We start from the raw sequence: 26726 nt of genomic DNA, 5'->3' as shown, positions 1-26726 counted from the left end.
TAACCTTGAAATTAACTTGCTATCTGAAGCAAACAGAAGACATCTCAATTGCTGTCTATCAAAATATTTTCACAAAAAAAAGCTGAAATCATGGTGTTTTCCCCCAAACAGTTAATATTCCATTAAAATTTATGTTAATAAATTGAATGCTGTTTCTCTTTTGATCAGGCATTTTACATGGGTTATCTGTAGTTCTACTGTATTGCTCAACCTATAAGTTGAATTTAATTATTTAGAATAAATTTAACCGTAGGTCATTAAACTGTCTAGTGCTTGATATCTTCACAATTTTCTAAAGCTTATTTCAAACTCTGACAACACTCCATAAATACTTTGACAACACTTTAAATACACTGCTCAAAAAATAAAGGGAGCACTTAAACAACACAATGTAACTCCAAGTCAATCACACTTCTGTGAAATCAAACTGTCCACTTAGGTAGCAACACTGATTGACAATCAATTTCACATGCTGTTGTGCAAATGGAATAGACAACAGGTGGAAAGCATAGGCAGTTAGCAAGACATCCCCAATAAAGGAGTGGTTCTGCAGGTGGTGACCATAGACCACTTCTCCGTTCCTATGCTTTCTGGCTGATGGTTTGGTCACTTTTGAATGCTGGTGGTGCTTTCACTCTAGTGGTAGCATGAGACGGAGTCTACAACCCACACAAGTGGCTCAGGTAGTGCAGCTCATCCAGGATAGCACATCAATGTGAGCTGTGGCAAGAAGGTTTGCTGTGTCTGTCAGCATAGTATCCAGAGCATGGAGGCACTACCAGGAGACAGACCAGTACATCAGGAGATATGGAGGAGGCCGTAGGAGGGCAACAACCCAGCATCAGGACCACTACCTCCACCTTTGTGCAAGGAGGGACAGGAGGAGCACTGCCAGAGCCCTGCAAAATGACCTCCAGCGGGCCACAAATGTGCATGTGGTTGCTCAAATGGTCAGAAACAGACTCCATGAGGGTGGTATGAGGGCCCGACGTCCACAGGTGGGGGTTGTGTGTGTGACTTCCGGTTTGTCGGCTTCGCGAGCGGCAGGGATTTGCGAAGCTGCGCGATCCCTGCCGCGCTAGCCGTTTTTGGGCTCCGACCCAGACGGTGCAGAGCTAGACTGCCCTGCAGGGGCAGCTGAAGGTAGGGGATCCGGAGAAGGGTTTGGGGGTGTTGCAGACCCCTCCCGGCCGGCAGAACCCCCTTTTCCCAGGACGTGCAGCGGCGGTCCGTAATGGCCGCCACAAAGAAGCTGGCAGCCGGGTAAGAATGCGCAGGAGGAAGTGGAGAAAGTGCTTGAGAGGAGAAAGTTTTTCTTGGTTCCTAGGACTCTAAGACATATTTAACAAAATTCCTGAAAAGTATGACTTTCTGAATGATACCTTTGAGAAGAGGAAAAAAGCGGCAGTTTAATGGTGCTGAAAGGATAGCTTACCCTCTTTTTTACGGAATAAAAGTGAACATTAAGAAACCTATTTTTTTGGGTGAAAACTGGCTCTAAGCGGTGAGTGGGAAAAGAGGGGATTTAAAAAAAAAATATTTGTATGCTAAGACTTGTTGGAGGAGATGCCTTAAGGATTGAAAGACTAAAATATATTGTAATAAGACTTTAAGAAACAGATTTGGACTTTCCTTTTCTTTAATTGATACTACCCCAGGAGGAGAGAGTGGGAACTCTGTCTTGGTTTGGACTGACTGAGAACTTTGGGATTGTCTTATTTTTCCTTTGGAATATTCTGGCTGTTGTAAGAGAAAAGAAAAGAAAAGATTTATAATGGCTTCTTCTATCGAGGAACTGAGAAAAGACTATGAGCAAGCAAAACAAAATGGTAAAGCTGGTTTGAAAGAAGTCTTCCTTTTTTTAGAAATGGCGCTTATTAATTATCAACAAACATTGCAACAGATGAAGACAGCAGAAGAAGAACAAAGAAAGGAAGCCATCTTTAATAAATTTCAGAACTCGACCAAGAGGGAAGGAAGAGGAAAAAGAAGAGAAATAAAGGACTTAAGATTTAGAAGGTTTGCTGTGTCTGTCAGCGTAGTGTCCAGAGCATAGAGGCGCTACCAGGAGACAGGCCAGTACATCAAGAGACGTGGAGGAGGCCGTAGGAGGGCAACAACCCAGCATCAGGACCGCTACCTCCACCTTTGTGCAAGGAGGGACAGGAGGAGCACTGCCAGAGCCCTGCAAAATGACCTCCAGTGGGCCACAAATTTGCATGTGGCTGCTCAAACGGTCAGAAACAGATTCCATGAGGGTGGTGAGGGCCCGACATCCACAGGTGGGGGTTGTGCTTACAACCCAACACCATGCAGGACGTTTGGCATTTCCCAGAGAATACCAAGATTGGCACATTTGCCACTGGCGCCCTGTGCTTTTCACAGATGAAAGCAGGTTCACACTGAGCATGTGACAGACGTGAAAGGGTCTGGAGATGCCGTGAAGAATGTTCTGCTGCCTGCAACATCCTCCAGCATGACCGGTTTGGCAGTGGGTCAATAATGGTGTGGGATGGAATTTCTTTAGGGGGCCGCACAGCCTTCCATGTGCTTGCCAGAGGTAGCCTGACTGCCATTAGGTACCGAGATGAGATCCTCAGACCCCTTGTGAGACCATATGCTGGTGTGGTTGGCCCTGGGTTCCTCCTAATGCACGACAATGCTAGACCTCATGTGGCTGGAGTGTGTCAGCAGTTCCTGCAAGATGAAGGCATTGATGCTATGGACTGGCCCGCCCGTTCCCTAGACCTGAATCCAATTGAGCACATCTGGGACATCATGTCTCGCTCCATCCACCAATGCCACATTGCACCACAGACGGTCCAGGAGTTGGGGGATGCTTTAGACCAGGTGTGGGAGGAGATCCCTCAGGAGACCATCCGCCATCTCATCAGGAGCATGCCCAGGCATTGTAGGGAGGTCTTACAGGCATGTGGAGGCCACACACACTACTGAGCCTCATTTTGACTTGTTTTAAGGACATTACATCAAAGTTGGATCAGCCTGTAGTGTTTTTTTCCACTTTAATTTTGAGTGTAACTCCAAATCCAGACCTCCATGGGTTGCTAAATTTGATTTCCATTGATAATTTTTGTGTGATTGTATTGCCAGCACATTCAACTATGTAATGAACGAAGTATTTAATAAGAATATTTCATTCATTCAGATCTAGGATGTCTTATTTTTGTGTTCCCTTTATTTTTTTGAGCAGTGCATATTGATAATTAAAATAAATTAAAAACTGGTTTTTCATTTTAATTATCATTTTTTTGTCTCACAAAGAAGAATCAGGCTCATAAAATTCTTCCCTTTTGTTTCTAATTTTAATCAAACCACAATTTCCTAGCATGTTTGAAATGTGATCGGCAAAAAGAGTATAACTTCCCCATCACATTTTTTGTCTGATTTACTTTGATCGGAGTTACAACTAATTGTTCAGAGTTCTTCAACATTTACAATGACACTGAACAAAGGGACTTTCAACCTGCCCTTGAACTTTAGGCCATTGTAGCACTTCCACAGTCATGGAAATAAAATTCGGGCACTTGCAACTAGCTCACATATATGACCCGTTGCAGCATCCCTCATGAACTATTGCTGACGTTCTCTGCCAGCTTCCCATAAACGAAGTCAAAAGGGGAGTTGTCAGGTGAGGTCACAAGATGCTTGGGCAGTCTCCTCCCATCCCAACATTTCTTTGTTCTTACACACTGTATAGCCTCCTTCCCCTTTCACTGGTTTACACCCACCTCCTTCCCCAGCCTCCCTGCACTTGCAGACAAGGCATCCCATAAGGCACTCCACACACTCCAGCCTCTTGGTACTCATATACACACACCTGCACTCTCTTTTTCTAGCCTCCCTGGACTTGCATAAAGGACCCTGCATCTTCTTTCTCTAGACTCCTTGTGCTCATACAGGCGCCCTCTTTCCACAGCCTCCCTGCGCTTGGAATGCCTTATGGGATACCTTGTCTGCAAGTGTTTCTTCAATTTTCTCAACAGGTTACAGGTTACTAACTACACTATGCATTCTTTAGCACATTTAACTGCCACTGGCCAAATGAAATAAAACTAGTTATTCTTGTTAGCTTTAACAAGAAACTTCTAGCTATTACAAAGGCTTTCCAGGCTTGGTTCCACTTCAAGGGAATGAGTTATCCGGTAAAATCTTAAACAGATCCTAATAACTTAGTGATTATAAAAATACAGTCATACCTGCTTTTGATAAAGAATTCTTATCTAGCCATGCAGGGCTGGGTGTCTGAGAGCTTTAAATGAAATACGAGCTTAGAGACAATCTTAGTCAATGCCTGGAAATTCTGCCAATGAACCTAGCAGATTTTCCCTTTTCAGGGAGGCATGCATTGAATTTCTCTTTGCTATTGGACAAGAACAAACATCTTACCCGTATGATGAAAATCTTACATTTATAAATCTTACAGCAGTAAAGTGATCTTTGAAATGTATGAAGTCAAATATATTGAAAAATGTGTGTTATTTTTAAAAAAAATCTTCACAAATAACTAGTTCAAACTTAATAAATCAAAATGCTGAGCACATAACTAATTAAGAGGGCCAAAAGTGAAAATAAGTGGATATCAGCTGTATCCAGTATTTACCATATATAGAACATAGCTGCTTTAAATTGAATTCTCCCCTCCCTCATAAAAAAATTGGAGCGAGCAACTTTACTATTTGTTGGGGGAAACAAGTGACAGAATTATGACAGATATGTAATGTAGATAAGCATTTTACATTCCTCCTATAGTGAAAAATCTGTCCAAATCAGAAAAGCATATACAGTATAAAGTTCAAGTCACATTTAGTTGGAAGTATCTGCTGTGAGTTTAATACCACCTATTAAATTTTTTGTCATCAATAATGATTGCACTTTTAAAATTTAACAAGAAGAAAATTGGCTATTTCTCTGAGAGCCAGATTTGAATAAAAACAGTTTCAACTTTATTTAATATTAAAGACTTAACACTTACACATTTTGAAAAAAGGTGTGATGAATTTCAATATTCTGTGAGAGCATAGCATTGACACCTCAAAAATCTAGGTCCTCTAAGTTCTATTATAAGGCCTGAATAAGTATATATTCTGATTTTTTATTTCTGAATACACATTCAAAATTATCTTTCTCTTTCATAGTGATGCTTCTGGTTGAATATACATGAAAATATAGAGATGTAAATCAAATGAAGTCAGCCTTTAAATTGAAAAATACCTGACAACTATATATACTGTGGCAATAGCTTCATTCAGTGTATCATCAAGAGACACCAAGAAACGAACTTTCATGAATCTTACTAGAGCTTCTTAACAACCTTATAGGTCAAAGGTACTCCATTTCAGATGATCCGCTTTGTAAGGACCTTAATGAATATTCGGAAATCCTAAATTGTAACCAGAGTGCAATTGCTCTAAAGAGACTGATTTATTCTTATTTGAAATTCTGCATGTGGTTGCTTTCTTTTTTTTCTTTAGATGTATTTCTGCAGCTGATATCATTAATTCTTAGACTATGCTCATTTGCTTAGACGAGGTTGATTTATACTTAACTGCCAACGATAGAACTCAGATTTATGGTAAACTAAAGTGGGTCCTAAAGGACCCACATATGTCAATCCCTGCCCTATAAGGCTCAAGGAAGGAATAGTAGTTTGTGGTAGCGGACAACTTTTGTAAAGAAAGAGTCCTTCACTATAAGAATTCAGACACCTGCATAACATAGCATAATGAAATGCATATTTTCTATGCATTATAAAATAATTTGTTTATTAATTTAATTTGTAGACCAACTATATATTTTTAAGTGGGGCAACTGGCCTCTTTGCTCCCATCTACTTAACAGCTGCCCTAATCCATACAGATTCATTTTGAAAGGAAGAAACAAATGTTTAGATGCTACACTGTTTAGTGCTGGTTTAAAGAGAAACAAATGTCACAAACAGAGGATGCAGCAGATGAAAAATTATCAGTATCAAAATAATGATCTAGAATCACAATTCTGCATTTCTGATTCCTGCTAAAAACAAAGAGTATCACCTTGTTTTGAATGGTTTACAGATACTCTGCCAATATTTTGAGTTAAATGTTGATGTGAACAATTCAAATCTTAATTTGAATTGATAATGTACAAAACATGTTGGTTTTGGATTTTAAGTCAGCAATTATTATGTTACTGATCAAGACAAAGTGTTCAAATTTCACTTCCTATATAGCCTGCTAGAGGAGTAGAGGTTGACCTTGACAAGCAGACTACAACAACAATCCCTTACTATGCTTTTATTATCTCTCTGACATTACTGAAATGAGGTTATAGTTCTCCTTCTAAAGCCTAATGTACTATCTAGGCATACATGTAGGTGACCTTTTTATTTCCAGTTTTTTTAAATAGAATAATTAGGGACAAAGGTTTGTGCTCCTTTTAAGATATTCATTGCAGTGCAATCATGCAAATATATTTCAGGTCCAGCTATTTCTGCTGTTCTGCTTACTGCTAGATCCTATCTTCCCTTGTTCCATGCTGCTGTTTCCTTAATCACAGACTGGATTCACATAAGTTATACAAAAATAGTTTGCCAGTTAGAATTGTTTATAAACATAATACTATATACTAAATCAAAACCAAACAAACCATTGAGTGGCTTAGCATGTAGCACTCCTGCCTGATTCTACCATATGGTCATTGGTTTCTTCCAAGAAACTATTTTATTTATTTATTTAGTTTGTCGAGCATGTATTATTTAACAAATATAATCATAAACATTATTATTAATACATGAAATGGATACCAAAACAAGAGAACATTAGGAGAGGGATGGTAGGTACGTTGGTGCACTTATGCCCCTTACAGACCTTTTAGGAATGGGGTGAGGTCAACAGTAGACAGTCTAAGGTTAAAGTTTGTGGGATTTGGGGAAAAAAACACAGTCAGGTAGTGTATTCCAGGCATTGATCACTCTGTTGCTGAAGTTGTACTTCCTGCAATTGAGTTTGGTGCAGTTTTCCTTGAGTTGGTATCTATTGTGTGTTTGTGTATTGTTGTGGTTGAAGCTGAAGTATTCATTGACGGGTAGGACATTGCAATGGATAATTTTATGTACTACGCATACTACCACTTTTACTAGTACCACTTTAACCTGTTCTGTAAGCTAACCAACATTTTATGAAACCTGGTGGTTATGAAACTACGAAACCCCATAATTTTGACCACAACTTTTTGATGTGCTTTATTTTTAAATTCAAGGGCAACTCCAATGCTTTCTTTTATGCTGGGTCCTACAATCTCTCTGCTAGCCTGAAATAGTGTGTGAGAATATGTCATAGCTGTTCTAAGTTTCAGAGTTACAATTTAGTGCTATGTTTACATGCAGAACACAAAAAGAAAAAAATTCTGAGTAAAAAGATTCCAGTTCCAGCACCATCTTCATTTATAGAAATACCTTCAGGTTCAAATAGGAATGAAAACTGGCTTATTTGGATAATAATGACTGATACATTATATTTCTTATTCTATTGCATGCATTGTTGGTTTGACTATACGTATGCAGCCTACCATGTGTCATGGGAAAGAAAAAATAGAGACATAAGATGAGTTCAAGTCATGTGAATACAATAAAGGTAACCATGCAACTACAAATCAATGCCCTCTTGGCATAAGTGAATCAGAAGTGAAGGGGAGCATTGTTGCTATTTACATTAAATTAATATGAAGCTATGACATTGAAATACACTTTAAATATTAGCCAAACATTGATACATTCTTCTACCAGGTTGAAAAATTAAAAAAGATAATACCTTTTAGAGAAAATACATCAATTGTAAAAGTCAGAGAACCTGTAGTGTAGGGATGTCAAACTGGCAGCTCATGGGCTGGATGCATCATGCACAGGCCATACCTACCCCAGCTCCATGAATGGGAAAAACACAAAATGTCACACCATAGCAACGTGATGTGGGGAGTTTGACACCCATGCTGTCGAAGAATTATGTGTACCAAAGGTTAAATATTTAATGTAAAGATTAAATAGAATTATGGGATATCTTGATTGGATAATGTCTTCTGATGGTTCAGATAGTGAAAGCTATTTCTGAGCAACTGACTAAGTGACTAGGGTGAAGGTAATGAAAGGTTTCTTAATGCTTCTCTAGGTCATAGCATAGCATAAGCCCTAACTTGACCAAGAAGTGACAAAACTTTTTAGGACAGCTGAGTCATTGTAGTGATCAAAGTGAAAGGACCTGAGATAACTCAGGCCAACCAAATAACTTAGGTCACTTACATGTTTATCAAGCTATGCAAGAGATGGTGTGCATAATAATGCTAAAATATTCTCCCATAATTCTGTCACCAACTGCAATTTATTATATAGCTGTTTTGTGAGAGCGAAAGGAATAAAAGTTGATTCATTCAAACAGATGTAACAAATACAATGTTGAGTTACTGAAAATGAATCCTTCCTGACTGCTTTTAGAATTTATCCAGTCAAAGAGTTTAGAGATAAAAATATCAGTTCATTATTGTGGGGGGGAAAGAGCCAGCTGTTAAATGTATGAGTAGCAAAAACCAAGAAGCAACCAAACAAGACAATGAAGCAGATAACAATTTACACTCCCTAATGACAGATCAGTTCTTAGCAAGACAGAGTTCAAGTAAACACAATGTGTATTCTGAGTATTCAGCTGCTGTCCCTGAACAAGAACCGATTAGCTGTTTTAGTAACCTGTCATAGGAAGAACAAATACTGTTGGGGAATTAAGGTGTCAACCAAACCAATAATCCTATTCCCAAGAAGCTCTAAACTAAATTTAGAACGTAGTTATTTTGAATTTCAATCAATACCACAAAGATCAGAAATGAAGCAACTCATGATGAAACTGAATTGATGAAAGAATTGGCAGTTAGCAAACGATACTTGGACTTCTGTAAAGTCTTTATATTTGGTCTTGTCTCCCTCTGGAAAAATATTCTGATGAGTGCTCCTTAGTTCTCTATTAGTTTATATTAGGAATTCAACTTAGGAGATTGATATGCATTTTTGGTGAGGAGCTGGTGTCCTGTTTCTGAGGTGGTGTGGAGGCTGCCAAAAGATCCATAATGTTGGAAATCTCTAGTGATTCCATCTTCTGCTGCTTAGGTTTTAAATAGATTCTCTGCCCAGTTAGCGCTTGGATGAGAAACAATATGAATATTGTTTTGTTGTCAATTACAGCCACTGGAGGGCCATCCTTGCTTGGTGCCAATGTCATTTGTTGGGAGCGGGAAGAGATGTCTCTGGAAAGTCATTAACTTGGTCTATATATTTCTGCCATAGTAGTATGGGTAGTAATGGGGGAGAGGGTAGACATTTTGCTATTTCAACTCATCTTCATTAAACTGAGGGTAAGGGGAGTCATTGCTTCCTGGGCTGATAGGTTTCTGGCAGTGGCAGAGTGATGCCACTCTTTTGTTTCCTACTTCTTGGAACTGAGCCCTGGGGCAAGGCTTGTTTCCATGGATTTGGCTTGCAGTTCTTGGATCAAGCTGGCTTCAACAATAGCCACTCTTACTTTTTAAAATAATATGATTTTATTCAGTTTTTTAAACAAAAAACGTATCAATTTAATGTAAAATTAATGTTAAAAAACCCCATATACCAAACTCTAAACAATACAAATTAAAAATACTAAAATAACTAACATTTCACATTTTCATTACTTTTCTACATTAAAATAGATAGGGTTATTATACAATTAATTACAATTATACTTTTAAACAACAAACTACACACAGACCATTTGGCTTTATAAAGCCTCTCTATCAATACAAAGTTTTTTTAAAGGCACAGAGATGACAAATTTCACTGAGCCAATATGTACATATTATTTCAGGAATAATCGTTTTTTTCATGATACTCCAAACATAATGTGAGGTTGATCATAAAATAAATTACAAATTTTGGAAAATAATGCAATACATTAATGTGACTAAATCCTGTTCTTGAAAAAACCTGATTCTCCACACTGATAGTATCGCTGATTATATATTAATATCATTGATTGGGTAGGGAACTCTGAATGAACCTGAAAGCATGAGCACTAATGTTCCTTCACATTTATTACATTTGCAGTATAAAAATGACAGCCAACCTTTTCTGAATTTCCACTGAGGAATCCAATATATCTGAAAAAAAAACTTTTTTTTAAGAACTTGGCTTTTAAATCACATGAAACATAGAAACATTGTTTTTGTGGTATTCCATATTGGTTTTCTTAGTAATATTGAATTGTGGATGTGATTGCAATAAAAAAACTTTTCCAATACACTTTAGGCATAAGGGCCAAATAAGGAATATATAGTGGATATAAAAATCTACATGCCCCTGTTAAAATGCCAGGCTTTTGAGATGTAAAAAACAATCCGACCAATATAAAACACTTCTGAATTTTTTCCACCTCTAATATAACCTGTAAGCTGAACAATTCAATTGAAAAACAAACTGAAAAATTTGGAGGTGAGGGAATAAAATAAAAAATTACAATAACATATTATTGGGATTTGTTTATTGCTAACACAATGTGTAAAAACAGGGTTACATCAGATCTAGTCTGATAATTAAAAGTAGTAAAGTCTACGCTAGAGGTTCATTCTGGATACAAGTCTGAATTAGGATTTTGCAATTTTTGTCTCCATTCTAGATTTTCTACATCATTCACCCAACTAAGAAATAATATATTGGGGAGGGGAGAAAATATCTTTGGAAACCAGATTTGATGGGAAATCAAGTGAATAAAACTACTACAATGTTCAGTTTTGTTTTTAAAGTTAGAGTAGCCATTTTGCTTTAAGACTGCAAATGTACTTTTGACTGACCTATGAATCCTTTGTAACAGGATTTAGTTCTCTTCTCCTGGGATTTATCTGGTTTATCCTTCTGATCTATTCTGTGATTAGCCATTTAATGTTAGCAAGTAAAAGAAGCTCTTCTTTTCTACCACCTGAACTCGATAATCTGATTATCTTTAGACACTGTATGTCAGTGGATATAAAGTCTCAGATGAAAGTACCAAGATCTCTATGCATTATTGCTTAATTTCATAAAGATTACATTATTCAATTAATGTGCATTTTTTAAAAAAATATTCAGTTTCTCCAAATGCCATTTGGTTCTCTAGAACAAATTAGAGATATGATACATTTGTAACACTTTTTAAACAAATACATATTTGCACCACTTGCGAAGTAAGTGGTGTATGGATATTCAAGTATCTGGAGAGGCTGCAGTTAAACTTTATTCTAAGCCATTATACAGTTCTAATTTTAACTTGAGAGTGCTATATAAAAATGGTAATTGTAATCTGTTAACATTTATGGTTAGGCGTATGAACTAAACTACAGAATTTTAGTTAAATTGTTACAAACACAAGAAACTAGAAATCAAAACTTCCCTCATTAACGGAATACCATTTTGCCAAAGAACAGAAAAAGATAATTGGTCATTATGTTTATGTTTATTTTTGGTCCACATGTCAATTCACAATATATATGATATATAATGTAATGTAATGATATAGAGTAATGATACATTGAATTATTTTATCACTATGTGGCTACTTATGAAAGCTTATTCTCTTTGCAACACTATATTATGCTGTATTTCCTAGGGTCTTGCTTTGGTCAGAGGGCACTTTAAAAATTTTGAGAACATGTTGTGGATACCTGCATGGACATTTGTGTGCTCATTAATTCAAAATCACTCTTTGTTTTAATTTGTTTCTATGCATTTGTTTTTATTATAAAAATAGCAAGATAACATTAAGAGTTGTATTGTTAAATACAAATGTTGGTTAACATTTTAGGAGCTAAACATCAAAACAAGTTTCCAGTCTAGAACTTGACAGAAGTCTAGAGCTTGCATAGATGGCCTATTCAGTTTTCTTTACAGTTCCAGGTTTAAAGGAGGAAACCACCACAGATCCTGCCGAGAGATACGCAACAAACTCACCAACAACCATGTAAATTGCAGAAAACCACTACAGAAAATTTCATTAACTAGACTGACATCAGCACACTATCAAAAAACCCAAAAACCCCAATATTGTTTAGACTGATATTCAAACCACTTCACTGAACTAAGTACAGCTTATTGCTAACCACAATACTTCAGTGCATGTTTTGCCAAATACAATATTTTGGTTGGTATCCAAGCAAAATTTTCAACAACCCACTTCTAGGATTTCCAAATGCTAATACCAGATAGTAAGCACTGATTGGATCAAGAATTGTGCCATCATAATCAGGATTGGAAAAGGCTAATGTGATTTTTTTCCTCCCACCTATTTGAAATAACTGTATGTATAATATTCCTTTTAGAAGGCTACTTCATTTGTGATACACAAAAATATGTAATTAATATTTAAGGTTAAAGCACTTTGCACTTTTTATACTTCCCGAAATAAAAACAAAAGTGATGCAACAGACACATTGTATCAAGAAACTTAGCATTTCTCAACTATTTTGGCTTTCCTAAGTCTGCCAGATTTTTCAAAATATGGTCCTGTGGGAAAACCCTGCCCTGAAAAAAAAGATTTTAAAATTGGATAAAACAGTGTATTCGTTTTGAACAATTTTTATGCTATTCTTCACCGATTCCATTTGTTTTGGTTACCTTTTTCCTCTATTTTCTTTGGAGTATGTTAATTTATGAATATTTTATTAATGGAGACTATGGTTATCTTCTTCCCACTGATGAAATTATGGTCAATTAAGCCAATTACTGACCAAGGGACTCTGATAATGATAAAATTATAATGTTGGCTGATTACCTTCTATTTGTACTTTAATAGCTATACCCCGGATCTCTGGAATTTATGTTTTGCTTGGGCAATAACTAGCAGCAAAAATGGAATACACAGCAAACATTTCACCACTGAGCAGACAGTGTAGATATTGTCCCCTGGCTTTTTAGGTATTAAATGTATAAGGAATGTTTGTGGCAGTATTAGAAGTGTGTTGGTTGGAATGTGAATGTTTGTATACGTTTATATGAAGATTATGCTATATTATGGGCTGACAATCCAATAATCTGGAATAAATATTAAGGTAAATGCAGTATGGATCTAAAGCAGTATGGATCTTAAAGTGTTAATTTATCAAAGACCAAAGTTTTACTGTGAAGAATGGCTAAAAATCAAAGTAAGTAAATGAAATCTGTATTAAGGAAAAATATTGACTAAAGATGCAAAAATGGATGAAGCTAAATGTTACCATCTTTCCATTTTTCCTTTGTTCTTACTTATTTTCTTAACAACACTTATCTTGAAACAGCATAATGGGTATCTATGTATAATACGTATAGAATGACAGCAATATTTTGACTGCCCATAGTAATAACTTCAAAAGCAAATATCACTGTTTTATGATCTAATAATGAAACTTTTTAGCCACTATTTAACTCACATTTTTTTCTGGAAAGTTTTAGACTTTTGTTTCAAATTAACTCCATAAAATTTTACTCAAAAATATCATTTTTTCTACAGAACTTTCTACTATGCTAGATAAGTATTCAAATACATTATACACAATGATTACTTTCTTCAAAATATATGATTTAGCTCATCATTGAAAGACAGTAAGAGCAAAAGATACTGATTCTTGTGTCTAGGCTAACATGACTCTTAGTCACGTGCAAAATATTTTGACTCAGAATCATTCCAAGTATGAAAGAAGCTTCCTCAAACATATTGATTTCAGTTCAAATTTGAAGTGTCACATCCTTAGAATTTTTCAGTACAAGAGGCATTGGATTTCACTAGCAGTAGGTTACAAATTAAGTATCTATTTACAGAATAACTGTATTAATAATAAATTATCAACCATCCCTTTTAGGAATTATAAAGTATACATTTTTCCCCAAGAATAATTTTAAAATGGTAACATTAAAAGTAACTGATCTAATTTAATCAATTTATCCTGTATATTAAAAGCAGACTATCACACCTGCTATCTTCTTGATTCTTCTAACCCCCCTTTATCAAGGTGGTTCTATTTTTCATGACTCCTTTAAGATCTGTGAACTTAATTCATCAGCATATAGTTTGTGTGATTTTTACAACTGCTAAAAACTCAATGAAAATTTCATTATTAGATAGCATCATATGGCTATCACTGTAATAAATCACCAATGTATATAGGCTTTGTATTTGCACATTAGTGAATAACTACATCTATAAATCACTATTGTTGAAATGTTAACTGCTAGATAATGTATTACTAGTATCACAAAATCCTTTAAGTATTCAGTACTGATCTAGGACACTGGTCAGACACTTCCAAAAATGAGGAAATGTAGGTGAAGAAGTAAATGTGCTCATTGAATGACAAACTTTAGAGGCACCATTCAACAAAACCATTAACATTTACTCATAGTTTTTCGATATTTGACAATTTTGAACTTAGACACATTGTAGCATCTTAAACCCTTGAGCATCAAATATTATTCAGCACTAATTTTTATTAACAATTCAAGAAATAGGCTGGATTCTTTAAAAAAGGTTAAGTTGAAGATAGGAATTTTTCCTAATGAAGAGTAATTATCATTTGTTTTAAATAATTATATGAGTATCTCACCCAAATATTTACAGGATTACAGTATAAAATAAACCAACTAAGGAGAAAGCAAAACACTGCTTAGCTTCACATATTATACTAAACCATTATGTGATTTGCATGAAACTTAGCAGAATGTTCTGAAACTTTGCAAACCTATGTATGACATATGAATCCAGCCAGTAAACTTTAAACTGAAAGGATACCATGGTGTTTGCACACAAGACTTCAAGGGTGTGATAACTGAAAATTTATCACATATCACTTCTTTAAGACAGTCTTAAAAAATAAGTGATATGTGATAAATTTTCAGTTTAAGACTGTGTCTTAAAAAAGATCCCTTGCTGCTGAAAATAGGAGTCAATATAGGAAGACAAGTTGTCTTATTACTGTTTTGAATGTGAAGCAGCATAATGTAGAAATAGAAAGTGGTGTTGGCAGCACCTATTTAAAATTACCCTACTTACAGACACTAACAAGTAGCACAAGTCCTTCAGCTTTCTTACCCACTAATACCATGCTCTGAAAAACCCCAGCTCATTTTTAAGCAGTTTCTAATTAGGATACATAGGATTTTGTCCAATGCCAGGTACTAAATTAGCTGGAATGCAAATATAAAAAAGTACCTATATAAGAGTACAGTTATGATTGGAAACCCTTCCCTTCCTCCCAGTTCTAGCATCCGTTCCAAACAATTAGTGGATGAGATCACAAAAGAAGACTCATCTGGACAGCTATCATGTTTCCTTTGGACTATCTCTTTCACAATATACTGTGCATTTCAAACCTGCTAAGATGTTTTTTTAATTGACGGGTAAAAATCAGCTGTAGCTATTATATACATTACATGTGCATTCACAAGAAACGATTTGAAAAGATGGCTTTGACATAAGCTATCTTTGTAATCATGTCAAATTCACATTTCCTTCTTGAATCTCTTTATACAGGATGATTATAAGAACAAAGCAGACCCAGATGGTACCAAAGAGGAGAGAGGGGAAAGGGATTCGGCATAGCTTCTCCCACAGGGATGTCTTTAAGATGTAAAGCTATGCATCATTTTAGATAGGGCGGCATTACATTCAATCTACAAAAGCAGGGTGAAAGCAGAATCGTTTCCCTCGCCTCCCCCCTCCCCAACAAAACACGCACACGCCCTTCCATGTATGCGTTTAAAAAAAAAAGAGAAACCCGACAGCTTGCAAAAACTAATCGGGGGGCGGGGACGAACAAAGAAAACGGTACAGTTGCAAAAGAAGGGGAGGAAGAAGAAAAAGGAAAACGACGAGCCGGAACAAAACGCCCAAGCAAAGCAGCCCCCGCCACCTCTCTCTCTTCCACCCCCTTCTTTCGTCTTTCCATCGGAGGGGCTGCTGGAGCGAGGCGGGGGATGAAGCCAGGAGCCTAGATTCAGGGTGGGGGAGACTCCACGCCACGAGAGAGAGAGAGAGCCTCGGGTGGAAGCCTGGCTAACATGTGAAGAAGGGAAGAGAAGCAAAAAAAAAAAAAAAGGAAGCGGATGGTCGAGTAGCTCCATCTGTATCCAATCTGGACCATCCCCCCTCATAGTCATGCAGCAGGAGCAAGAGCAGCAACCGCCTCGATTTGACTCCCGAAGGGACAGCCTTCCGCGGCCAGGAAATAGCAAATACAAGGGGTGGGGGGAACGAAGCAGGGGCACAAGCGCCAAGGAAAACGATCGTCGTAAAAAGCGGTAGCAATCTTGCCCCTACTAATAAAAAAAGTACGCCAGGAGAAGGAGCCGTTATTCGTACGAATCGGAGCATCAATTTACATGTGGATCCGCCCCAGGATCGAAATCGCTCTCCCGAGGGCAAGCCAAGGAAGGGACTGCGAAGAAAAAAAAAAAAAAAGAGGACGATGCCTCGTATGTGTTGGTCGCTCGCCGCCGGGCAAGGACACCCTTCCCTGCCCCCCCCCCACACCCCTCCCGCCCCGGCAAAGGATCCCGCAGCATCACTTACTCACTCCCCTTTTGAGCAAGCCTGAAAGTGTCGGCTCACTGGTCCACCATCTTCTCCCACAACAAGGGCGCGCGGGACGGAGGGGAAAAGTCAAGGGCGATCGCTGACCCTCCGCCAACCTACGTTGTTCCGCCTGTAGCAACCGCTTCAACGTTATTCCTACCATGAAGCGGCTAACGGCGCGGAACACAGGGAGCCTACTGCGCAGGCGCCGTCCCAGGGAGCGACATACAAGCGGAGGGAGGGGGGGAGAGAGAGAGAGAGAGAGAAGAAAGAATGGATTTGCCTCAGGACGAGGCTAATGCGCAGGCGCGTGCAGAACGCGAAGCGGCCGAATCGTGCCGCGCAAGCGTCGTTTTCCGGACTGAAGAAGCTGGAATTTTGGAATTGTTATTGATGCCTGTGTTTTCTATTGATGGTACGAACTGGTTTAAGGTTTCGAAAGGCTTAAAGATATAATCTTTTTTTTCCTTTGGCCGTTTCCTTGTGGAATATAAAAAGGACAAATATAGTTTCTCCTATGAAAACGCTTTGTTCCTCTCCTCTTTGTCCGGGATAAGAATAAGGAAAAAAAACAAAAACGCGCTGACTTTAAATCAAACGAAAAGTACCACCTTGCCTTCACCCCTCCCAAAGACTAAAACCGTATTTTGTATATAATAGCCCTGACACCTTCGCAGAGCCAAGCGAACCCACCGTATGGACATTGTTCTTGCACCAAACCACAATTCCCAGAAAGCAGCGCGGCAAAGACTTCCTCGACATAGAGAAGCGTTACGGCGTGTGGCATTTCGGGCGAGAGAGGAAGCCTTCTGTCTCTTTTACGTTCGGAGGCAGCGCGTGCCTCGCGTCAGACGTCACTTGATTATCTGCGGGCACAAAAGCGGTCTTCGAAGCGGGACTCGGGGAAGCGCCGTTTCTCGGTTGTCGTAGCAACGAAACCGCTTCGCAAGATTCATCTGAACCTCCCCCTCCCCCCCCCCTCCCAACACACCCTGGGGCTTGTAGTTGCTTCTTAGTCGCCGGGGCTGTTGCGTGCGCTGCGAAAGGACGGCGTTGGAACTACAGAGACCGACAGCCCGCGAAGAAAGCTTAGCGGGAGGGGGTGGTGGTAATATTTTTCACGCGTTCCAATGGAGGGAGTCTCAGAAGCGGTCGGTGTAGCCGGAAGAGTTGCGACCGGCAGCCCGGGGCCCGGTCGGGGCGAGTCTCCGGATTCACTGGATCCCGTGAGGGAAGCCACGGGAGAATCGGACTTGGCGCAGTCCCTGGAGCGGTATCACCGAGGCTTACGCGGTGAGGACGGAGAGAAGACGGGCGGGCAGTTTCGATGTCCGTTTGAATTTGGGCTCCCTCAACCTTCATAGCTTCAGTATTGGCTTTTCCGAAGCCGCTTCTTAGCTGGCTCTTGGGGAGAGATCGTAGGCTTTATTGGAAAACACGAGTGTTTTTGGAGGCGACGGCTTCAAAAGCAGGAGGTCTTCCCTATTCGTCGTCCCATCCTTTGATTTGCCCGACGGGGTGAAGTGTGAAACCGTGGCAGTTGGATGTGCTGCTCCATGACAGAAGTTCTGAAATGAATTTACATTTTTGGGGATCATTCTTAGTCTAATTTCAAAGCAGCGCTGGTCAACCTGTGAAAGGATGTGTTCAGGAGAAGGGCAAGAGCAACATGGCTTGCTGGTTCTACTGAATGATTTGACATCTTTTTGTATTAGTGGTCTTAGATAGGGTGACTGGCAGGTTTCAAATAATTCGTTGAATTATGCCATGATTGACCCAAAATAGCAGGACTTGCACATAAGGATAAACTCAATTGCTTCCAACCATTATTAGCCCAAAATGAAGCAAGCCATGTTTAATGTGATGTGTGAACTTAAGTCACTAATTTTGGGGGACAGAGTGTTTGGGTTGGTCATTATTTATTACTTGTGGTCAACTTGAAGAGTTCCAGAAAGCAATAGCTAGCTTCAAGGTTTGACATCTGTATAAAAAGGCTAAATTATTTTTTCCACACAGGTAAATTATAGTCTTAGTAGCTTTATTTTTTTTTTTCATCAGACATAAGTTAAATCAGTGGAAATGTTGAGGGTAAGAATTGAAGAGATTAGGACAAGTGCACGAAAGCTTAAACTAGATAAAGGAGGAGGTACAATTAACTAGGGGCTAATGCGTCAGATCAGTGGTTCCCAAACTTTCAGTCCATCACCCACTTGGTGCTACAAACTCATACTTGGTGCCCCCCACCCAGGGGTGGGATTCAAATTTATGTGGGCATGGCCTAATTTGAGGGTGTTGCTTGCTGGTCACGTGACTGGGTGGGCGTGGCTTGCTGGTTATGACTGGGTAGGTGTGGTTTGGTGGGCATGTGACTGGGTGGGCATGGCCAGGTGACTGGCAAACCAAATACAAGTGGTCCTCACTTAATGGCCGGTTGTTTAGCAAGTGTTCTAATTTATGACTGGTCTCCCCAGAGCTACTTAACCTGTTTTTGGAGTTTTGACAGCCATGCACACACACACACACACACACACACACACACACACACGTTCCCTTCCAACTCTGCTAGAGCAGGTCATTGGACTAGAATCGGCAAAGCATCTCTGATTAGATTCTAGTAGTGAATAAAATCTAATCCGAGATGCTTTGCTGATTCTTGCTGATTTGTTTTATTTGTATTTCTTTATGTTGCTGAATTGCCGGCACTGCTGCGTTCTAGGTGCTGGCCCCGCAGATCCACCCCATTGAGCCCGCTGCACCGGAGGGACCTGCCCAAGCAAGTCCGAGCGGAGCAGTGCATCAAGTCAATGGGGTGAGCCTGAGAGAGGGAAAGAGAGAGAGAGAAAAGAAAGAGAGAGAGAAAGAGAGAAGGAAGAAAAGAAAGAAGAAGAGACAAAGAAAGAGGGAGGGATGGAAGGAAGGGACAGAAAGAAAAAGAAATGAGGGAGGGAGGAGAAAGATAATGAGATATCTATTCTAGTCCAATCACCTGCTCCGGTAGGGTTAGAAGGGAGTGTGTGTGTGTGTGTTGTAATTTACCAGTACATTTTGGTTTTGCCTTCTTCAGAATTGGCACTATAATTCATTGGGGAAAAGTAATTTTTTAGGGTGGAGGTCTGGTCCAATGGGTCCTGTTTAAAGCCTCAACAAAATGTGAGAACTTCCTGATAGTCTTGACCATGTTTCGTCCACAAAACCTTTAATAGAAGCCAAAGATGTTTCAATGTGCTGGAAAAGATGTTTCAGTATGGAAAAGGGCCTCAGTCTAAACTAGGCCTCATTTCAATCTGATGCATCAGGTCTCTCTCTCTCTCTCTCCCTCCCTTCCTCCCTCCTTCCCAGACTGGCTTTGCTCTACTTTCTTGATGTGCCTGTGGAGCTGGCACCTCGAACATGGATGGATGGATGGATGGATAGATAGAGACAAAGAGACAGACAGGTAGGTAGATGTTAGGTAACCTTAATGCCAGATCTTCCTCATCACTCGAGCCTATGTCTTCTGACAGAGCAGGTTCAAACCTCCGAGTCACAACAGGTAGATATATTGATAGGTAGGTAGATATATTGATAGGTAGGTAGGCAAGCAAGCAGGAAGACAGACAGACCTTTTGGATGGATGTATGTATGTATGGATGGATGGATGGATGGATGGATAGATAGATAGATAGATAGATAGATAGATAGATAGATAGATATGATAGATAGATAGATAGATAGATAGATGATAGATAGATAGATAGATATATTGGTAGGTAGGTAGGTAGGTAGGAAGATTGATGGATGGATGGATGGATAGGTAGACAGACAGACAGACCTTTTGGATGGATGGATGGATGGATGGATGGATAGAATGATAGATAGGAAGGCTTTGACCTTCCTACCCAATATCCAGGATCCCGCTGAACCAAGCCCGCCCCTCATTGTAGTTGCCGTGCCTGACAGCAAGTTCACAGGCTGCCCCTCCCGCCAGGGATCAACCTCCCAAGCGTCCCCCCCGGGGCATTCACGTCGTAGAGGGCGGTGCTGTTTCCTGCTTCCTGGAGCCAGTACAGGGCAGGGTTGAGGAAGCCCAGGGCAGGCAGCGGTCCAGCGTTGGAAAAGTAGAGCAAAGCCGTGCCACCATCGCTACGTTCAGGGCACCGCACCCGCAGGCACGTCAGGAAACATCGACTCCGGAGCCGGCGCCTCAATGGGTGAATCTGCAGGGCCGGCCGGCGCCTCGAATGCCCCCTGCCACCTCTTAGCGCCCCTCTGCTGGCCCCCTTGGGGACGCTAAGAAGTGGCAGGGGGGCAGCGTGTCAAACGCGGCTGCGGCAGCACATAATATGCCACTGCTTCCGCATTGGAGGCGCTGGCTCCAGAGCGTTACTACAGTCAATGGGTGAACCTGCAGGGCTGGCGCCTCAAACACCCCCCTGCCACCTCTTAGCGCCCCACAGGGGGCCAGCAGAGGGGCACCAAGAGGCGGCAGGGGGACAGTGCATCAAACGCGGCCGCGGTGGCACGTAACGTGCCACCGCTTCCTCATTGGAGGTGCCGGCTCCGGAGCGGTGCTAGTCAATGGGTGAACCTGCAGGGCTGGCACCTCAAACGCCCCCCTGCTGCCTCTTAGCGCCCCCCCGCCGGCTCCCTTGCCTCTTAGCGCCCCCTAAGGCATCCCACTGCCCCCCAGGGGGCAGTACCGCCCACTTTGGAACCACTACATTAGATTCAACTCTTGTTAACTATACAGATAAACGCTTACATCTTGATATTGTATGTCTTTAGCAAACTGTAGTCCTATCAAAGATATTTAAATCTCTTGATCCATCCATTTTATCCCTTGTTTGCGCTCAACTATGACAAGCATAATTATTTTTTCTACTCTATATTCACATCACCTGCACAAAGTATGTAAATTTTAGCTTAGTGATAATCACTTCAGCTTAGCAATCAGCTATTTTATATGATGTAGAATTTCTGTTCTTTTGGCATTTCTCCAAACTCAATATTTTGTAAGATCTTAAGCAAAATGTTACTTGACTGGAATCTAATGGATCAGATTTGTGGTTGAGGCACTATTAGGTCTAGCATAGTTATTGGAAATTCAAATGGCATCTGACATATACTGCTTCTTGCTTACACACATATACTTACTCTGTGTTGTATAACATAGAGAACTTATGCATAATTATTTATGTCTTGGTTAAATGTTAAATAAACCTGCTTTAACAAATAGCACCTCCCTGATATTAATGAAAGAGTCCCTTTTTTCATAAGATTTTTCTTAAGAGCTGAATCCCTTTTTCCAAACAGGAAAGCTTTATGTGTTCAGCTTACACAAATAATATCTCATTAAGGATCTTATATGAATACCCATCTCACAAAATGGTCTTTGGGTGGTATACAACAATAAATAAAAACAATAAATATATAAAAAGTCATTACAAAATATATAATTAAAACAGAAAACAGTACAACTGGGGAACAATGTGAAACTGTGCAGAGACTGTCACATTTGCCATCTACCCATTGAGAAGAAATTGTGAGTGTAGGAAGACCGTGAAGATTGAGCAGTGCCACGCCATCCATCCAAAAGGGATACTGGGTGAAAATTGTCCAGTATATTAGGGTCCAGCAATGGAAATGAGGAAGTCCTCTTTAAAAGGTAAAGGAAGAACCCACCATTCAAATACAAATTAATTATTGCTAGAGATACCCCCCCCCCCAATCCTTTCATAGGCCAGGAAAGGTATGCATCTAAAGAGCAGGTGACTGAGCTCACCGTCCTAAAGACCTGTCCACTTCCTCGAGGTTCAAACCATTCCCAAATACCTGGGCAAGACTCCACCCTGGTTCTCTCCTTGAGACTTGCAACCAAGGCAGTATCTTAACTACAAGTGAATCCAAGTGATTTTGTCTGACAGATACTGAGCAAATTCCTCCACACATCTTTGCAAAAGGTTCTCAGACTCTTTATCTAAGAGGACTCGCATCACCTGAAACAGAGTTGTGGGATGCTAATGAATGAAATACAATAAGGGTGGATAAGTACTGCTTCTTTACTGTTTTGCTGCCCTTACCACTACAAGTAGATCTTGTAGTGGTACAAGGATGGAGAATAGTAGGATCCCAGAGAGGGGAGAGTTCACATCGGTACTATTTGATGCATCACCTCGGCCTCCCATTGTCCCAAGTGACAACCAAAGCTTTGAAAAAACTATGCATCAGAATAACAGAAAGAACCTCCAGCTCCTTCTGAAATGTATCAGGGTTCATCGTTTGCCAGGGGCAGACCCATCTAATGGTTTCAGTCTCCCTGAAGTGGAAAATGGCACTATAGAATCCCATAGGAACCAGGGCATGACACCAAGTGCTCCCTCAATTTTAGATCACGCTAGAATCACCAGATTCCCAGTGTAATCATTGTCCCATGTCGGACTCGAACTGGGATAGAGCCAGGGTAACTCAAGCCACCTCAGAACCCATTCCTAGAAAGGGCAGATTACAGTCCCCCAGAACCATAAGTCTGGAGAACTTTCCTACCATCACAGAAATGGAGTCAAAAAGCTCAGATAGGGAGGTTGCTATGCAAGAAGGAGGTAGATATAACAGCAACAGTCCTAACTGATCCCTAGAGCTCAACTTAATGAACAGGGGTTCATATCTGGTGACCTGTAGTACAATACCACTGAAAGAGCCATTATAGATTCCCAGATTACAATTGCCACAATATCACCTTTGTCCAAAATCTGGGCTGGTTCCACACCTGAAGCCTCATTAGTCATACCTCTGAAAATGTACCCCCATTTCCAGACCTAGCCAGGGTTTTGGTAATACATGCCAAGTCGGTCCATTCATCAACAATTAAATCACTGATAAGGGAGGCCTTGTTGCAGATTGACCTGGCATCAATAGGTGCAACTTTATATATTCTCTTCCATTGGATATCAGTATGTGTCTTTTTTTTCCTTTTTAAGACAATGATGTAACATATAAGCTAGGTGAAAGTGGTCTTTACATTCTTCTATTCTTATACAAATGTATATATTTCATTGCTCCAAGAATCAAATGGCTATTCCTGTTGAGTCAGTGCCTTCAAGGACCTCATCTTTTCTAAATATATATATAGAAGTTAGGCAGGTTGTCCAGTGAAGTCAAATGGATATTAATTCTTAACATTAATTTTATAATCTAGAGTCTTCAACTTACGACCAGCTGGTTAGTGACCAAAGTTACTATGGATCCCCAAAAGATACGTACACCCAAGTTCCAATGTTGCAATATCTGCTCCCCCTCCATGGTCATGTGACTGCATTTTGGGCACTCGGCAACTGGTCCACATTTGATCGTGACTGTATTTTATGTTGTTTTTTTCTAGAAATCAGCCTTTATTTCTGGTTTCCAGACAAAGCACACCTTGTGAAAAAGTATTGCCCTAACAACCATTATGTTTGGTTAATAACCACCTCAAAGAAAAGGTCATAAAATGCAGTATGGTCATGTGATGATTACAATTGTTACAACTTAATGACCATGTTTACCAGTGTCAATTACAATCGTAAGTCAATTGCTACCTTAATTAAAATATTAGAGCTGAAAATAACCCTGAAATTGGAAATAAATCCTCCCCACAAAGCCATATATATGCACATCATAGAAAGTGATGCAAAACAAGGATTTAGTAGTTTGAATATTAAACAACATAGAATCAAATATTTATAAATCCTATCCTTAAACACTTATTTACAACATGAAGGCATAAAAATGTGGCAAAATAGTTTTTAAATAGTTCATTAATTATTGGCTCATTCATCATCATGACCTGTGCTAATCACACTGGGCTACCAGTGTGCTCCACAATTTTTAGTCCACAGCTACAATCTCTGCATTCCTCCATTTAAGGTTAATATTTTTCAGATCTTCCTGAAATGTTTGGTGCCAGGTTTTCTTTGGCCTTCCTCTTTTTCTGCAACCATCTGGTGACATCCAGTTGATTTTGCTGGATGTTGCTCGCCATGTGGAACATGTTTCCAGCAAAGTGCGTTCTTCGTTCTGTCACAATATCAGAGAGTCTTCAGGAATTATTTCTTTGTAGAATTTACTTGTTTGTAACATGGTCACAATATGAGATCAAAGAATCCTGAGACAGTGTTGTTGGAAGACTTAATGAATAATTCTTGTAGTTTTTTAGGTGTCACTAGCAGAGGTGGCTCTTATCTGCTCATGTGTGTGTGTGTGTATTATGTATATATGTATATGTACACACACACATACATACACACACAAACACACATTAGTGCCCATGTTCTTTCTTTCCTCCTATTAATTATCAGGATTTCAGGTACTCTTGTCAATATTATATGCCAAACAGATCCGTGCAGTACTTCAGTACTGCAGTACTTCTTCTATTAGAGCATCCAGGGGAGTACTTACTATAAAAAGTATATATTGATTTGTAGCTCTCTTTTCCGTGTAACATATGAAGAATACTTGAATTAAATACATGTTGGTCAGTTGGGGGACTGAACTAGTATTTTGTTCACTTCAATGATTTGTACTTTGCTTTAATCCATACGTATTTGAAATAATGATATTCCAATTTCCACTCATATAGCTTTCCCAAATCTACCTCAATAAGATTAGCCTGCCCTCTTTCTCTCTCTCCCTCCCTCCCTCCTGCTAGGTTTACACATTGGGAAAATTAAGAGTTTACAAATAAGGAACCACAAACTGTCGTTAACGGAATTGCTTGCTTTTATTTGTTTATTTTCTGTGGGTTTTTTCCCATTTTTTCTATGTTGTGTATGTGTTATTTTAGTTGTATATTCAATAAAGTTTTTTTTTAAAGAGTTTAATGTGCCTTATACTATTTAGATACTAACAATCTGGCAATGCTAATGGCTGGGTTCAAATATGATGCTTAAGCTATAATGTATTATCTTTGGTGATGGCTTCATTTTTCAAATACAATGCTTGTGGTTTGTAATTTCTAATTTATGTTGTAATATGTTCAGTTAAAATATATTTAGTAAGCATACTAAGTTATTTCTATAGATATAAAAATCTTGAAATAAATCTTCTATGTATTTCTAACCAAGTTGCAAAGACACTTTTTAATCACAGTGAACTTTCAAAATTATAATTTTTAGATCGTGCTAATAAAAGCCTTGATCAATTGAAATATGTATTCCATGAAAAAGATCCGGCCATAGGCGAAAGTACAGCTACATTGGACCAGTTATTTCCTAATTTGGGCCATGAAGTAAGCAAAGATAAAGCTTGGCAGGAGCTACAATACAGCCATGCAGGTTTGAAATTTTCCATTTGATTTTTTTTTCAAACTAGAATTATTATCTTAGGTAAAATATATTTTACTGTTGTGTTATAGTTAATCAGCTTAAAGCATTATTACGTCAACAAGAAGAAAAGGGGAATGAAATATCACCTTCAAAGAAGCAAGGAATGTTACCCACAGTAAGTATTATCCTCTTTTTATCTCTTGTTACATGACCAAATAATTATATATCTGTTTACAGAACAACATACATAGTATTTATGTTGTCTCATTTGATGAGTTATGTAGTTACTTAACAAAGCATTAGTAGGCTAGCCTATATATAAGCTTTTGTATTTATTTTAAGTTACCTATTGTTAGTTCAGCATTATACATATAATGAATTGTGTATGATATGACAAGACAAAGCATAAGGATGAAATTGAAGAGAAAGATCTGAATTTGTTTGGTTGTCGAGCATATGTAAGCACGTTATGGTCCTTTTAGTTGATTTTAATAGTAGAGATGTGGTTCTGAATTTCCTGCAAGTGTCTTTATATGTACCTTATATTGATTTTGAGTCATGTTAGCGCAGTAGTTAGAATGCAGTAATGCAGGCTAACTCTGCCCACAGCCTGGAGTTCAATGCTGAGGGGGCTCAAGAGCCTTCCATCCTTCCATTCTTCTGAGGTTGGTAAAATGGGGATCCAAATAGTTGGGGGCAATATGCTGACATTTGTAAACCTCCCAGATAGTACTGTAAAGCACTATGGAGTGGTACATAAATCTAAGTGCTATTCGTATTGCTATTTTGCATATGTGTGTAAAAGTTTCAAAACTTCTACTTGAAGGAAAAGTTAATTACTGAATCCATTGATCACTTTTGA

At 39.2% G+C, this 26726-nt stretch overlaps 2 protein-coding genes across 16 annotated transcripts in view; one reads left to right on the top strand and one right to left on the bottom strand.

Moving 5' to 3' along the window:
• Positions 1 to 16787, bottom strand: part of CEP170 (centrosomal protein 170) — an 85436-nt gene extending 68649 nt beyond the window's left edge. For 9 of the 11 annotated variants that reach the window (XM_087967265.1, XM_087967276.1, XM_087967289.1 and 6 more), the window contains exon 1: positions 16588 to 16720. The gene's annotated coding sequence lies outside the window, so the exon portion shown is untranslated. Of the gene's footprint in view, positions 1 to 16583 lie in introns of all 11 variants that reach the window. The other 2 variants (XM_087967273.1, XM_087967304.1) reach the window with 1 other exon arrangement.
• Positions 16788 to 17334: 547 nt separating this feature from the next.
• The window catches only part of SDCCAG8 (SHH signaling and ciliogenesis regulator SDCCAG8), a 117749-nt gene continuing 108357 nt past the window's right edge, over positions 17335 to 26726 (top strand). For all 5 annotated transcript variants that reach the window (XM_087967159.1, XM_026669409.2, XM_026669408.2 and 2 more), the window contains exons 1-3: positions 17335 to 17879; positions 25715 to 25873; positions 25954 to 26039. In XM_087967159.1, the coding sequence (XP_087823285.1) occupies positions 17717 to 17879; positions 25715 to 25873; positions 25954 to 26039 (408 nt within the window). In that variant the 5' untranslated portion in view covers positions 17335 to 17716. The remainder of the gene's footprint in view (positions 17880 to 25714; positions 25874 to 25953; positions 26040 to 26726) is intronic.

This window comes from Notechis scutatus, chromosome 1, assembly GCF_049901735.1.
Source record: "Notechis scutatus isolate UNSWTSFEM ecotype Mainland chromosome 1, rNotScu1.2, whole genome shotgun sequence".
In the NCBI taxonomy this organism is placed as follows: Eukaryota; Metazoa; Chordata; class Lepidosauria; order Squamata; family Elapidae; genus Notechis; species Notechis scutatus.
Note: the sequence above shows the minus strand (reverse complement) of the source record. Positions and strands in the feature narration are given on the sequence as shown.